At 44.6% G+C, this 14,858-nt stretch overlaps 1 protein-coding gene across 1 annotated transcript in view; it reads left to right on the top strand.

The window, feature by feature from the left end:
- The first annotated feature begins 118 nt into the window (after window positions 1-118).
- The window catches only part of efna3a (ephrin-A3a), a 48,692-nt gene continuing 33,952 nt past the window's right edge, over window positions 119-14,858 (top strand). The window contains 1 exon segment of the mRNA XM_071518106.1: window positions 119-234. Within this exon segment, the coding sequence (XP_071374207.1) occupies window positions 125-234 (110 nt within the window). The 5' untranslated portion in view covers window positions 119-124.

Genomic DNA, 14,858 nt, shown 5'->3' with positions numbered 1-14,858 from the left:
CTGGAAACTTGAAAAGGCGTTTTGACCGCCGGGATGTTGTGAGCGACACACTGCTTGGGACAGAAGGACCGGGGACGCAGAAGGAAGAGAGAGGAACCAGGGCTGGACGAGGACCGGAGGGATTATGGCTCTCGCAACGTTTTCTCTCAGTCTCATCACGCTGGCGCTTACAAACTTGCACCTGTCGAGAGCCAACAACCGGCATGCGGTGTACTGGAACAGCTCGAACCTACAGTAAGTGGCTTCCTGCAGCGGTAGGCCTGCCGGTGTTTACAGCAAATCATTTGTGTCGCTCTTTGTTGATGTGAGACACCTGAGTTGATAACTTGTGTGCGAGACAATGGTCATCCTCTGCAGCTGAGTATGCAGCCCGTGAAACAGCCTGATCGAAGTAGGCTACTGAGTTATATTACATGACAATAAATTAATAACTATTTTTCCTGTTTTAATATTTATTGAGGACATCATATCGACCAGAAATCTAGAAGGCTAGTATAAAATCTATTTAATCTACAGTATTTTGTCATCCTAAAAGTATTTCTTTGAGCCTCAAATTGCTCCTTTCCTCCCAATCATGAAATCTGCTAGAATAAGTCTCTCTAAGGGGAAACTGTTTCTACATTGTTCCTCTACATGTACCTGGGTTACTGTATAAATATTTTATTCCTACATCACCGTTTTGTCCATCTATTGCTACACAGTAATGACTCATTTACGCTGTCATCTCTCCATCCTGTTTTCACCCTGTTTTCAATTTTATATTATCTACCATCTTCGCCCCCTCCCCCCTGCCCTCCCACCCCCAGCACATATACATAAATACATAATGCAAACATAATGCACAAACTCAGCATGAGTATGTATGCACAGCGCATCAATATGCTTGGCACACACAAAAGCACACACATTGATGCGTGCACACGGGCACGTATGCGCGCGCACACACACACACACACACACACACACACACACACACACACACACACACACACACACAGACATTTCTGGGTCTATCCTTGGACTCAGATTCCTACTACAGCAGCATGGTTGCTTACCTCAGGTAAGCTTCCCCAGGCCTCCTATCTCACTACCTGTGAGCTATAAAGCCCGCTTGCTGTGGGGCAGAGATCGATGTGGATTCCACTGCCTTTGTCTTCTCATTAGCCAACAGTGAATCCATCTTTCTCACATTCTTTTATCTCCTCTCCTCACACAACCTCCCCCATTGCCCCCCTCCCTCCCTCCCTCCCTCCCCACCCACCCACCTCCCTCTCCTCCTCCTCCTCTTCTATCTGTGTTTCTCCTCTGTCCATTTGTATTCACCTCAGACGCCGGTCTCTCCTATCGCCTCTCTCTATCTCATACTTGGTTATTTTCTTCCCTCTCTTATTTTTCTACTGTGTCTCACCAGCCGGCCTGTCCCCCACAATTCCCTCTTTTTTTCTGCATCTCATTACCGCCCCCCCATCTGCTGCTGGTCCCTCATTCACCTCCTAAGCTCTCGGCTGAGAGTATACATAGATGACGATAATTAAAAATTGTGAGGAAGTTATCTGAATGTACCTGAAATGGGGATGATTCAAATATTTGAAGGTTTCCTCAGTCAAACAGTGAGGGAACTGCTGAAATCTGATGGAAACAGTCAAGGTGTCACTGCAGCACTATCACTTCCTCCTTAATGTTAAGCGAATACAGTGTGAATGGCAGAGTCACATTCAAAACTATTTCCGATTTATGACTGCAGTTAATCCTGTCATTGTGATATGAATAGAGAAGAGGCATATTAGAGGAGGCTTATTTGCATTGCTAGTGCGTGTTCAAAGTGATGTGAGAGTGCGCAGGTTTGTGAGTGTCATAATCAGTATTAGTCTTATCTATCATTTTTAATTATTCATTTGCTGTGTGCTCTATCTGAATGATTTTCACAGCATGGGAACGCCTGTTCAGCGTAATCATTCATTGAGTATTAGCACATTTGTGGCTTCAAAATGACATTCATATAAATATATTTTCATATTAATTAATTTAAATTCACAATACGGGTGTGTGTGTGTGTGTGTTTGTGTGAGGGAGAGAGAGAGAGAGAGGGAGAGAGACAAAGTGCAGGTGTGGGTGTACATGCCTGCGTGTGCAAAACCTCTCCTTTCTCCACATTGAGATACGAATCTGTAAAATAATGCAAAAATTGACCCAGTTTGCAGGTAGCAGACAAATCCTCAGAGGCTATGGCAAGAATACTGATGGCCATCAAGCTCTAAAAGGCCCTAGGCTCCGGGCCACTTCACCACCACTGTGTCTACATGCTTAGAGAACCAGCTGAAGGCCTCACTTGTTCAACGATGCAGCCCTTTCCCTCGTCCAGCACTGGTTACAGAGACAAGCTCAGGAGGGAACCGTAAGGAGTGAAGGCAGCGGCAGACAGCCAGAAACCACAGGCCTTTAGGGCCAAACTCTGGTTGAGGCCTTAATGTTTTACCCTTGAGCACAGCATTCAGCGCAGATGGTTACGGCACAGCTGCAAGAAATGGGATCACTTGGAAGCCAAGCTGTTTGTGCCAAAGCCATGAAAATGGCTTTTTATGATTATGCTCTGCTAGAAACGTCTTGCTCTGGTGTATTGAAAGTCAAAGGGGATTGTCACACAGTTGATACCCAGTATTACTGTGCTATTTGATTTCTTGCAGCCTTTCTGAGGTAAACAAGATCACAGTGTATGATTTAGCTTTTTCTCCGCCTCGGACACTTTCAAATGAGATGTCTCGATTATCATAACCAAAAAAAATAGCTCAGAGCGCCTTGATTACCGCCCAAGTCCGTCACGACCGCACTACCCCCCATTAGAAAGTGTTGCTCTCAGCTTCCGCTCTCAGCGGTGTGCCTAGCCAACTCGTTACAGATGTCCCTGCTAATGGCTGACTGAGGCAAGAAAAAACACACACGCAGGCCATTAAATCATCTCGCATCTGAGGCCATCTGCCAATTAGAGGAGGGAGATGTGGAACATCTTGAGAGCACACGGGAGCGGCGGTGCACTGCGGTAGATGCGCCTATCCACCAGCAGCGTCCCATGCTCCCGCCACCTCCTCCCATCAGGTGTTTGGCCTCACTGGTTAGACAGGCTGCATCTCCATAATTGGGCACCCCATGTCAGCATGATCAAAACAACAGTGTATGGCTGGTTCGCCCACTCCCCCCCTAAGTCACAGCATCGCTACTAAGACTCATAACTTAGCAGGACACCACAGCACAAAAGTCTTCGCACAGGCGTGGGAAGGAATAGTGGGGAATTGAGTTTGAAAATGTGCCACACATCTTTCTGCTAAATCGCCATTCCCTTGCCTACTCAGCGAGATAAAAGTCTTCTTTCACTCTTTCTGCCTGATCCTCAGTGAGTTACAGCTCTGTGTGTTTCATGCTACACATTATGACCCTGATTTGGGCCTGAAATGGTGTCTGTCAGGCCCCCAAAGCAAATGAAGAAAAAACAACCCCAGCCCTGGCACACCATATCTGGTGCTACAAAATGAATTATCACCTTGACAAATAGCTTCCCTGAGAGTTCGGGGTACAGAGGCCTTGTGATCAATGTGGAGCCGAGCTGCTGTCTTACTCAACAGGCTCATTAACCACCGGGTCGGTCTGTGTGGGTGTGTGGAGAACCAGCCAGACTCGGAGGTGGCTCCCTGCGGGGCAAAGGGGAGCCCCGGCACCCCGCAGGGAAAAGTTTGGAGATATTCAGTTTTGGCGTAGGGAACTTTTTCTGAAATGAAGAGCAGAGGAGGAAGAAAAAAAAAAAAAGAGAGAGAGAGAGAGAGAGAGAGAGAGAGAGAGTGATAAAGTGGGTAGAGTGGAATTAGAGGATGGGTAGAGGGAAGGAAAAGGATGGAAAGTGTGAAGAATATTATTGAGAGAAACAGGTTGGGCGTAATAGAGAGATTGCGGGGAATGGAAGGAGAGCATGCTGGAAAGGTAGAAAGTGGAGTATTCTTTGAGAAGAGAGCCAAGGGAAAGATTGATTGAGCTGGCCAAAAGTCGGGGAGGGTGAAAGGAAGCGCAGGTTTTACCGGATATGGAAGTGAGGTTATTTGGCCGAATGTGCTGCGGCTGCTGTTTTCTGGAGAGATGATGCCCATGGGAGTTGATCCGTGCTAATGTGGACACAGGCAGGGTCATTCATGTGGACCGCTGCTCAGAGACAATAGCGTCCGCCATTCACCCGCCCTCCTGCCCTACGCAACACGGTGCAGCGGCGGCGTACAGGAGACAAGCGGATTTGATACCTGATTACATGCGTGCCTGCAGCTCCGTCTCTGGGCTGTCTCGGCAATTTTGCATACAAATGCATCTTATTCACTGGCATTCAATTTGTTCTTTTCCACATTCATTGTACCACACAAGCGTCTCAAACAGCATTATACAGCGTGCAATTTTTTTTCCCTCGTTGCTGTTGTGGTAAATGAGAATGTGTGAATAATACTGATTGAAAAGTGCAGATTGACCTCTCATAGGTTATTGAGTGAAATACTTCCCTCCATCTCCAATGAAGTATTTCTCTCTCCAACTCTACATAGTGGGATTATGTTTTTTGTAAACGATTGAAGGCTTTATTTTTATGAGGCATAGACTTTCAAAAGATTACTTTGATGAGCAGAGCTGTTAAATGGATAGTTAACTTTACATTATCACCTTGCATCATTATGTTGTAGATCTGCTCGGATGCCACAAAGCTTATTTACGTATGGTTTATTGGACTAGGAAGCTGTTCTCTTGCCGTTTTTAGCTCATTGGTTTCTGCTATGAGTCAAGCAAATGGATGGAGAAACACTGAAAGGATATTTAATGGTTCGTATGGATCCAAGGGTGGGAGTGTGAATCAATACATTTATATGGTATGGGAAGGTGCACGGACTCTGGCTGAACAAAAACACAACAAGGTTGCTTTCTGAGCAGCAATCAATCTTGGGTGCATCAGGTGATCGATACCCAAATGCATTTTTAATTTGATTTCATGGTGTCAGTAAATTGCCATGAAGTATTCAGAGGCAAGCTTGGGAAGCTGAGATCAGGTACTGCCTTGGAACAGCATGCTTGAGAATTGATTATTACAGGCTTGTCACTCACTGCTCCAGGTCTCATGCCTATAGAGGCCTTAACTATGTCTACAGTAAACAAGGCCTTGGCATAGCAGCAGAGGACTGAGGGAAGACATGGTAACATGAGGCTGAACACAATACAGATGAAAGAAATTCAAAGACATGAATTTGAATAATTCTTTGAGACCATAAACAAAATGCAAGCTTTTCATCAGCAAGATAAAAATAAAATATTTTTATCAGCAAGAAAATTAAGTCTGAACAAGCAAACAATGCAACTGGGCGAACAATAGCCTACTGTTTCCTAGTGTGTCAAACATACAGACTGACTCCCTTAGTGGGTACGTTCAGATGCTGTCAAAGATTAGGTGAGAGCAGCACAATACGCTTACATTTTCTGCTCATCTGCATAACATTTGTTTGTTCATCTAACAAAGTAAAAAAAAACATCCCAGTGTTGAAGATTTTTTTGTTGTTTGTTTTTGAAGTGGGTTGGTATAGAATTTACCTTAAGAGATCTCCACACTCAAAGTCAAAGTTTTAGGCTATGTGAAAATACTGCAAAGAGGACAGAAAAGTGCACAAATGATTCGAAGTCACAATGAAACAGCATTTTGAGAGCATCTTGCTTCTGTAATTTGACGCATTTCCTGTTGAAACATGATGTTGGGGCGGGACGTAATGGGAGGAGGCATCATTCAAAAGTGTAAACCAATGGGATATCAGTTAGGGAGAGAAAGACAGTTTTATTTGATGGGAAGGGTGGAGGGGCGGGATTGTAAAAAAATCTGTGATTGTATTATTGGCTGGAATTTTTATATATGCCTGCTGGTAAAAACTTGAAAAATACAAGAAAATAAATTAATTGTAAAATATTTGTATATTATGACATGGAAAATTTGCTAACAAGGTGGCAAAGTCATTTTCCATTTCATTGTAACTTTAATGTTAATTCTGGGCTGTTGCACTTGGTACACACCAATTTGATTCTACAGTGCACAGCGTGAACATGAATTAACTTGAAAGGTGGGCTGGCATACAAATAAAACCTCTGGATGGGGCATTTAATCAACCTGGAAATAATAGACATGAGTCACCAAAAGTGAAATGGTGCAAACTTCTCTCTGACAATGAAGGCTCCCACTCCTGTGTCTCTTTGTGTGACTCTCTGGTCCTGCAGAAGCACAAGGCAGCCTGAGCCTACTCAGCTTCATTATTGTCAGGAATTGGCGTAGTTGGTGGGCCATTATAGTCTATTCATGGGCCCTGGTGGGAAAGTGCCATGGGACTCATCTAACTAAGAGCTACCTTATAGGTGAGGGAGGTGATGCTTTCTTCAAAAGAGCACGCAGAAAAACATAGTTAGGCCCTTCACATGCCATCAAAAGCCATTAGCATTCCGTGTACTCCAAGGTTATAAAAACTGCACTTAACTGGCAGTGGGAACCCACAGGAGATAGTCCTGATCCCAGACAGGTAGAACCAATTTCAGACTCAATGATTTGAATGCAAATGCTTTCTACAAAGAGGGCTTTCCAACTTCCAAGCGGTGGCTCCACAGTACATTACACTGGGAGTCTGCACCGAGGTGCCCGTTACCCACTGGGAAATTACATTGCTGCTATGATGGAAATGGCTGCCATGTAGGAAAAAGATCAAAGCTGTTGATAGGTGGACGGTCACTGGCTGGAGTTTGGTTATTTGTGAAATGGACCTTGTTATGCTACATGGCCTGGAAAACGATACAGCAGCCACAGCGGTTGCTCAAAATAATTTGTTTTCTTATTCAAGCAGAAGACCTCTGACAATTCAGGTGGTATTTTGCACCAACCAGCGCCTTCAAAGTTATCAGTGTCCCTTCATAAAAAGGTGCTGAGGGAGGACACAGGTTTGTGCTCTGTCATATCTTGTTCTCTGTTCATTCCCTTCAGGTCTTGAGCTGTGACAGGTCTTTCCTCTAATGCTCCTGGGTACTTAACAACAGCAGTGTTACCAGGAGTGGAAACTGTCCTCACAGCTCAGCGGATGATATGGCTCCAGTTTTTCTTACATGCGGGGCAATTTTGAATATGGGGAGTGTAATAATTAGGTATTCTGTTATAATTGAGATTTTTCCTTCTGAAGATGTAATTATAGGAAGGTCTGAGCCCCTTTGGCAGCCGTCGCCACTGTAATGAGAACATTTGAAGAAAATTGAAATCTCTCTCTAGTGCTCTATGCATTCAGAGTGACTAAAAGTAATTTGACCCCTTCAGCGGCGGCAGCCACCACCTCCAGTAGTTTAATGTGTCCCTCTTATACTGTTAGGGGTGAACATTTAAATCAGTACATCTTCAAGCGAAACAGTTCCATTACAAATATGATAGCAAAGTCTTTAGAGCTTGAAAGTATGATGTAAGTGGATCGGACAGAAAGCTACCTGAGGGCAGAAAATGGAAGTTATATTTGTATGAGGCGGCTGGAGGGCTGTGCTGCTCAGATGGGAGATCTCACACTCACAGTTATTTAAATAATGTGCCTGGTGAGATGGCTGTTTCAAATGTTACATAGGGTCATGAAATAAAGCATGTTTCTTGAGAGAGCTTGTCACAGTTACTGTATGTCTATCTACAGTACACTGAATGACCTCCATACTCACAATCCAGCAGGAAAAAATGTACAGTCAGGATCTGGATCGTTGTATGACTCTCTTTTTCCTGCTGTCCGTGTTTCCATATCTTCAACCTCATCATTTAATCAGGTCTCGTGTTGGCCTGCATCAAAAGTCTATTTGGAATTCATTTGCCGCCTTGATGTGTAAATTCAGTTATGGTTAATACATGAGCTACGGCACATGCATAATCATGTCTTTCTACTCACACACATGCACGTTGTAATCTCTGTGTTTTTCCCATTGATTTATATGGACAATACGTGAGTCATCTCACTCTACTCGTCTCCTCCATCAATGGGGGGGGTGGACTGTTCCCTCCCTCCCTCCGTTCGCCGCCGCCTCTCTCTCTGGATCGCTGTGTGTTGAGTGTGCTGGTCAGAGAAACACTTCTGTTATTTGCATTTGTTAGGGGGCTGGGGGTGATTTGAGGAAGGACAGGGCGGGGTGGCGCCCCCCCCTTGTTATCACTGAATTTTTGAATGCATTGCTCTTATTAATGACAGAGAAAATATGTGCAGAGCCAATAGTCTACCTGCTCACCCGTTCCCCCCCTTGTTAAAACAAATTCTCCTCTGGCTATGTGCCAATCTCCAGCGATGCTTTGTTTGTTAAGGTATTTTTTGGTTGGTTCAGCTGCTTATCAGTAGCTGTGGGCTATGTACAGCAGGCATCTGCGCACCCGTGAGTGTTTTGCACGTCTGTGTGAAATTTGAAATTGACTAATATGTCTGCTTTTTGGGACCAGTGGTGTTAAAATATGTGTTTCCCATATGACATGCGCTTTGTATGTACAGTACGTGTCCGAAAAACAGTTTGTACTGGTAACATGCCTGTGTAATGCTACATGGGATGGTGTGTAGTCCGGCATAGTGCGTAAACTGGGAGACACGCAGAGACGAGCCCAGATCCCAGATCCTCACCATGCTGTGTGTGGGTGTGTAGAATATCAATGTCCTGCTGTGCTCTCTCACTGTGTGTGTGTGTGTGTGTGTGTGTGTGTGTGTGGTGCGGTGATTAGGTGGCAGTGATTCAGGGTTTTTCATGTATGTTAGTGTCTGTCCGGGTTATTTGTGTGTGTGTGTGTGTGTGTGTGTGTGTGTGTGTGTGTGTGTGCATACATGCTTGTTTGATTGATTGTCTGTGAAAGCAGAATAATGATTCCGTCTCCTTGTCTTGGCCTCTGTCGCTCTATGTCTCTCTCCCTATGTGTTTGTCCCCCCCCCCCCCCCTCTCTCTCTCCCCCTCTCTGTCCTGCTAATGTCTGTGTTTCCTTTCTGCGAATGCCCACACCCAGGCGGCGCTGGGTGTTGCATTTGGGAATGGCCCTGCCTCGGAGAGCGACAGCCCTCTCTGTCTTCCTGCCGTGTTGTTTGAAGTGTTTTCGCTCAGCCTTCTGTTCCTGCTCCGTTCTCACCTTGTGTGGAGTCAATGGGAAGTCCCAGAAGACCGCTTCGCTCAACCGCATTGCCGTGCGTGGGAGGAGAGTGGGCACTACCGCCCATTTACCTCCTTTAATTCATCGCACTATTGCTATTGAGAGAGTGAATCACATATATTGTATCATTATTTAGAAATCCAATCCTTTTTTTCCCCACTGCAGGCTGTGTGTGTGTGTGTGTGTGCGTGTGTGTGTGTGTGTCTGTGTGTACTTGCGTATGTTTGTCTTTCTAGTATAATGTGTAAGTGAGAGAAGCCATGGTTTTGTTTGCTGCAGTCTCTAAGTGTGTGTGTGTGTGTGTGTGTGTGTGTGTGCGTGCGTGTGTCTTTCTACTATAGCATAAAGTATACGTAAGAGATAGATGGTTATGATAAATAGATTTGCTTTTGCAGCACTTAAAGGGATTCTGTGCCACTTCCCAGGAGGAAGAGGAAGAGAAAGAGGTAGAAAAAGTTACGACAAAAAATAACCAAAAGGAAGAGGAAGAAAGTAAGGTTGGGGGAGGGGAGGAGGAAAGGAGATGGAGGAGGGAGATATAAGGCAGTGCAGAGATGTAAAGGCAGAGAGTGGAGTGGGAGTGTGGCGGTGTGGGGTGGGGGTGGGGGGTGGAGGGGGGGATGGAGGGGTGTAAGTAGAGGGGAGGAAGAGCCGGTATGGAGAATATTAATGGTGTGTCAGGAAGTGGAGTATCTTTAAAGACCTCAACCTTTCTTCTTCTACTGTATCTGAACAAGCAGCTTGCAGGCACGCTGTAAAACCTGGCAAAACAGCCGAATAGGCAACCGCATCAATGACACAATTTCTTCCTCACATACTCATTACCAGGAGTATGTATTTACAGCAAACAAAATGTAGGCAATATAACGTTCATGCTACAACAGAAACTATAACACGTGCAAAAATCACATTTAGTTATTTCTCAAACCTGCTAGTCCAGCATTTAAAACGGATTTGGCTCACCAAAATGTGCCATCCTGTTTATTAGAGGTGACTTGTTTGTTCTTCTCTCATTATCAATATCAGTCTGCCTGGAGGTAGAAACACCTGCTCCGCCTGCCGATTTAGAGACAGCAAACATTTACTCTCTCTTTCACGCTCTCTCTCTCTCTCTGTTTGTTTCTCTACCTATCTATCTATCTATCTATCTATCTATCTATCTATCTATCTATCTATCTATCTATCTACCTGTCTGTCTGTCTGTCTGTCTGTCTATCTATCTATCTATCTATCTATCTATCTATCTATCTATCTATCTCACGTTCTGTCTTTGTTCCTGTCTCTCTTACTGTCTTTGTCTCTGTTGGTCTCTGTTTTCCTCTCAGTCTTTGTCTCTCTTTCTTGCTCCCCCCCTTTCCCTCTCTCTTTCTTTCTCTATTACACACACACACACACACACGCACACGCGCGCACACACACACACACACACATAAACACATTCACCAATTTTTGAGGTGCCACTGTGTCAGGACTCTGAAATCCCTCCCAGCACCTGTCAGCAGCGGGATCTACAGTACGGGGAAGAAGAGAGGGAGCTGCTGATATGTGTGTGTGTGTGTGTGTGTGTGTGTGTGCGCACATGCGTCTCCGTGTGTTGTGTGTGTGTGTGTGTATCAGATAGATTGAGAGGAGAGCGAGAGAGAGAGAGAGAGGGAAATGACGCTCATTTACCACATGTTGCAAGGAAGAAACACGCTGTCTTTCGTGGAAGCCTGTGTCACAGGTGACAGTCAAATGACGGGGCCAAGAACAGGCTGTCAGAGAGCTGGGAACCAAAGAGAGGAGGATGCACAGAAAATGAATATGGTATTCCTCATATAGCAAGTGACAGAGAGAGGCAAAGAGTATAGGCATTACTGTATGGTGACAGGGGGAACACAACCAGAGACCACATTCTGTAGAGTTAAATGATGCAGTGAAAAGAATAACATATACAGCCTGAGGTGGTTGTTTATGACGGGGAGAGCAAGTGTAACACGCCACGACTGCAGAGGTTGGATTCCTCCTGTGGAAATTGGTGTAATACTAGGTGGTTTATTCCCAGGGAGACCTGACTGCCGTTAAGAACATTGAGGGCCATGATGGAAAACGCAGAGAGAGGCTGTGGATAATCAAATTCACATCCGGGGTTGTTTTTTATTTGATGTTGAGTCGTGTAAATTGGAATCGCAACCTCCCCGGTTCAAGCTTCTGTCAACATGCATCTGCTTTACTGAGAATTTCCTCGCAGCCTTGTCACGATTTCACAATATCTGCAACAGCGTCTGACTTTGCATTTACAATTCATACAACTGGTTGTAATCCCTAATTAGCTGGCTTTAATTTCCCTAATGGGAATGAACTTTTGGTCAAATTAAAGGTTCCATTAAGTTTTGATTCTAACCTCCAGCTCCTGAAATATAGGGGTAAATTAGTGCCAAGGAAACCATATCTCTAGCTAATGTGCAGTGCCAGGAAGATAACAGCAGTTTCAAAAATGCCAGAGACATTAGCATTCCTGCATCGTGCTGTGTGTGCGAGGTCTCAGTTTTTAAATCTATAAAAAAAATAAATTGCTGTTCGTCAGCAAAAAACCCTCTCCCCTTTCCCCCTCCCCCTCCCCCTCTACCTCCTCCTCATTAGACAGTTCATCAGCAATCTATCATCATATGTATTATTTATGAGCGGAGCCCAGTTCGTTTTAAACACACAGCGCAGGTTTCTTTAGTTATTTAGTTTTCAGTTATATTTTGAAACTAGTGTCAGCCCTATTGTATAGGAGAAAGGGGGAGAGAGGGCTCCAAGCTTTGGAAAATGATGCTTTTCTACATAATGAGGTCTCATTCCCCCCTAGCGTTCCCACTTCCACCGGAGCGCAGAGCCGGGGTTTGCTGCTCTGCCGGCCCCCGCTCAAAGCCTTGTATGCAAATGTCCATTTTTCAATCAACCTTGTGTTCATTCTGAGGCGTTCGATATCGGTCTGGCCTTCTGCGAGGTAATTTAAACCGAAGTTCCTTTGACCTCCAAGGTCACCTGGTGGAATGACACCTTTAATCACTAACCTCCACTCTGCTCACGGCCTCAGCAGTGACGGACGGAGGCCAGCAGAAGTGAGCTGTGTGTTAGTATTTTTAGTGTTTTGGCTGGGTACCGACAGTCAGTGCTTTTTTTGGCACTGACTGAATCACATCAGTACTACCGGCCGCTGAAATATGTAAAAACATTTGATGCCAAAGTTTGGTACTTTAATAGTTAATCTCATATCGTTGTTCATCCAAACACCTGTTCTTAAACCTAAAGTGACTGCTGAAAAAAACTAACTTGTCTAGGCGTCACTCCTTGGTCACTACACCGTCATCTCTCAATCTGCTTGAAGTAAGTATGTTGCAGAAACAGTCCAAGGTCTGGCTACATTTTATTAGACTTGAGGGCAAGAGCGTGCAGCACAGTTTTTGTGACAAGAAAATAACTGCCAAGTCCGACAACACCTCAAAAGTAATGAAACTGTTAATAGAGCACAATGTTAACTTGAGGTAATACAGCTGTCCCGTGTTTGACTGCAAGAAATTCCTGTATTGTTGACAGTTGTGTTGTCATTTAGTGACTAAATATTTAAAATAGAAGCTATTAAATAGTTATAAAAAGGCCTTGAATCTGACAATTTTGATGAAAGAAAAGTGTTATTTTCTTTCATATTGTAAAATGACATTTTGAACAAAAAATACTTAGTTCAAAAGGGCATAATTTATATTATTCAAGTGAAAAAGAAAAATACATAAAAAATTCACACTTAAGAGTTCAAATGTTAGTTCTTTTAGTTGGGAAAACTAATGGCAAAAATTGTATGATACTAAAAAAGTCTTACAGTCTTACAATATTAGTCTTACAGTCCTCATACTTGCTGGTGTGTGTGTGTGCGTATGTTTATGCGTATGTGTATGTGTGCATCTTATTGTGTGTGACTGATGAAACAATTTTATGTCAGCTAATTAGAGAAGTGGGCTTGTGACCTGAAAGTTGTTGATTCAGATCCCTAGTGGGTGGGTGTAAGTGAGTGAGACGCACCTCAGCCTGTCTCGACACTTACTGTCAAGGTGCCCTTGAGCAAGGCAATAAACTCCTAATCACTCAAGTGAGGCCGTTTAATGGCCGGCGGTACAAGCCCGGTTGTACTCGGCTGCTCGCAGTTACGAGCGTGTGCGTAACCCTCCTGTCCCCCTGCAGCTTCTCCCTCAGGCCGCTGCTGTAAATATGAGTGTGTTGTGTGTAAACCTGGCTGGGCAAAGAAGAGTTAAAACAATGAAAAATGTTTCACTCAGCAGTCTGTATGATGGGTCAGAGAGACTTTCGGGGAGGAATTACACCTGAACACACACTCGCTCTCTGAGACGTTCCCCTTGTTCACACATGCTCACCCAATCTGTCTGCACCTCCAACATCCAGCTACAACCAGCGAGCAATTTATACTGAGATATACTGTTGTATCAGCCTCTCTCCTGTAAGACACCTCAGCTCTCAGTTTAACACACAAACCCAACGCCAAATGTTCCCATTTTCTTCCATAAGCCCTGCGATTTATACCGAGATATACTATAAATCTTTCTGCTTGAAGGTACTTTACATTTGCACACACATTCACACACACGCAGTATGGCTTTACTCAGCTAAAGATTCCAAGTCGACAAATAGTCATAAAATGGTATTGACTATTCCAGAAGTCAGTTTAATTAACAAATTTGCTAAATTGCTTCTTCCACATTATTGTCCCCCTGTAAATAAATGTAATTGTGCAAATTGCCTTTTAGATCTAGATTTGATTGGAGAATAATTTGTGAATGCTGCTCTGATACCAGCGAGGTACTTACATTTATATTTTAAAAAAACAACCACTCAACCAAAAAAGTCTGTCTTACAATGCTAATAACCGAATAACTAACTAATCAAGCAAGAGGGTGCAGCCTTGACACACACACACACACACACACACACATGCACACACAAAGCCGGTGCCTCTGATTTCCTTCCATAAGCCCTGCAGGTGTGGTCCACTCCTCCTGTGCTGGCTATTAGCAGAGCCTATCATTGGTATTCATTTCCCGCTCCTAATTCCCCCATAGTATTTTTTTCCCCTCTCACTTGACAGAGGACCGTGGGTTAAACGCCGGGGGGAGCGCTCCATCACGACTAGATCTGATCCAATTAAATACAGATTTAATCAGCCCCGCAGTCGGTGGGTGAATACGCAATGTGATCAGGCCGGTGGCAACCGGAGGCCCGGCAGCGTGGGCATTGGTTTCCATTCCCGGGCCTGATTGGCTCAATGGGTGAGTCGAGGGGAGGCACCCTGATCCCATCTGACGTGTCAATTGAGTCCATCCGCATATCCTCCCACAGGTTTGCCTTGCACTTTTAATGAGCTGTTGGCGTCTTGACTCTTTTCCTCTCCTCTCTGCGTTAGGACAGCAAACTCTTCTTCTTCTTCTTCTGACCCCCTAACCCACTGATTTAGTGAGCTGAGACGCTGAGGAGGCTGCAGAGAGACACGCAAGGAGGCACCCGTGGAAGAGCTACGCGATTTACTGTTGATGTAAACACTTGATTAATTAATGATTTAGCGATCGGGCCGTATGTGTGGCAGGCTGGAACGATCCGGAGGAGGTTCGTCTTTCGTTTACTGGCAGAGAACCGGAGCCTCTGT

The sequence above is a fragment of the Centroberyx affinis genome, unplaced genomic scaffold (genome assembly GCF_046629955.1).
Source record: "Centroberyx affinis isolate AG114_WGS23_722 - 3 ecotype Tasmania unplaced genomic scaffold, CSIRO-AGI_Caff_v1 ptg000046l_1, whole genome shotgun sequence".
Classification (NCBI taxonomy): Eukaryota; Metazoa; Chordata; class Actinopteri; order Beryciformes; family Berycidae; genus Centroberyx; species Centroberyx affinis.
The sequence above is the reverse complement of the archived record's forward strand: the minus strand, read 5'-3'. Positions and strand labels throughout refer to the sequence as shown.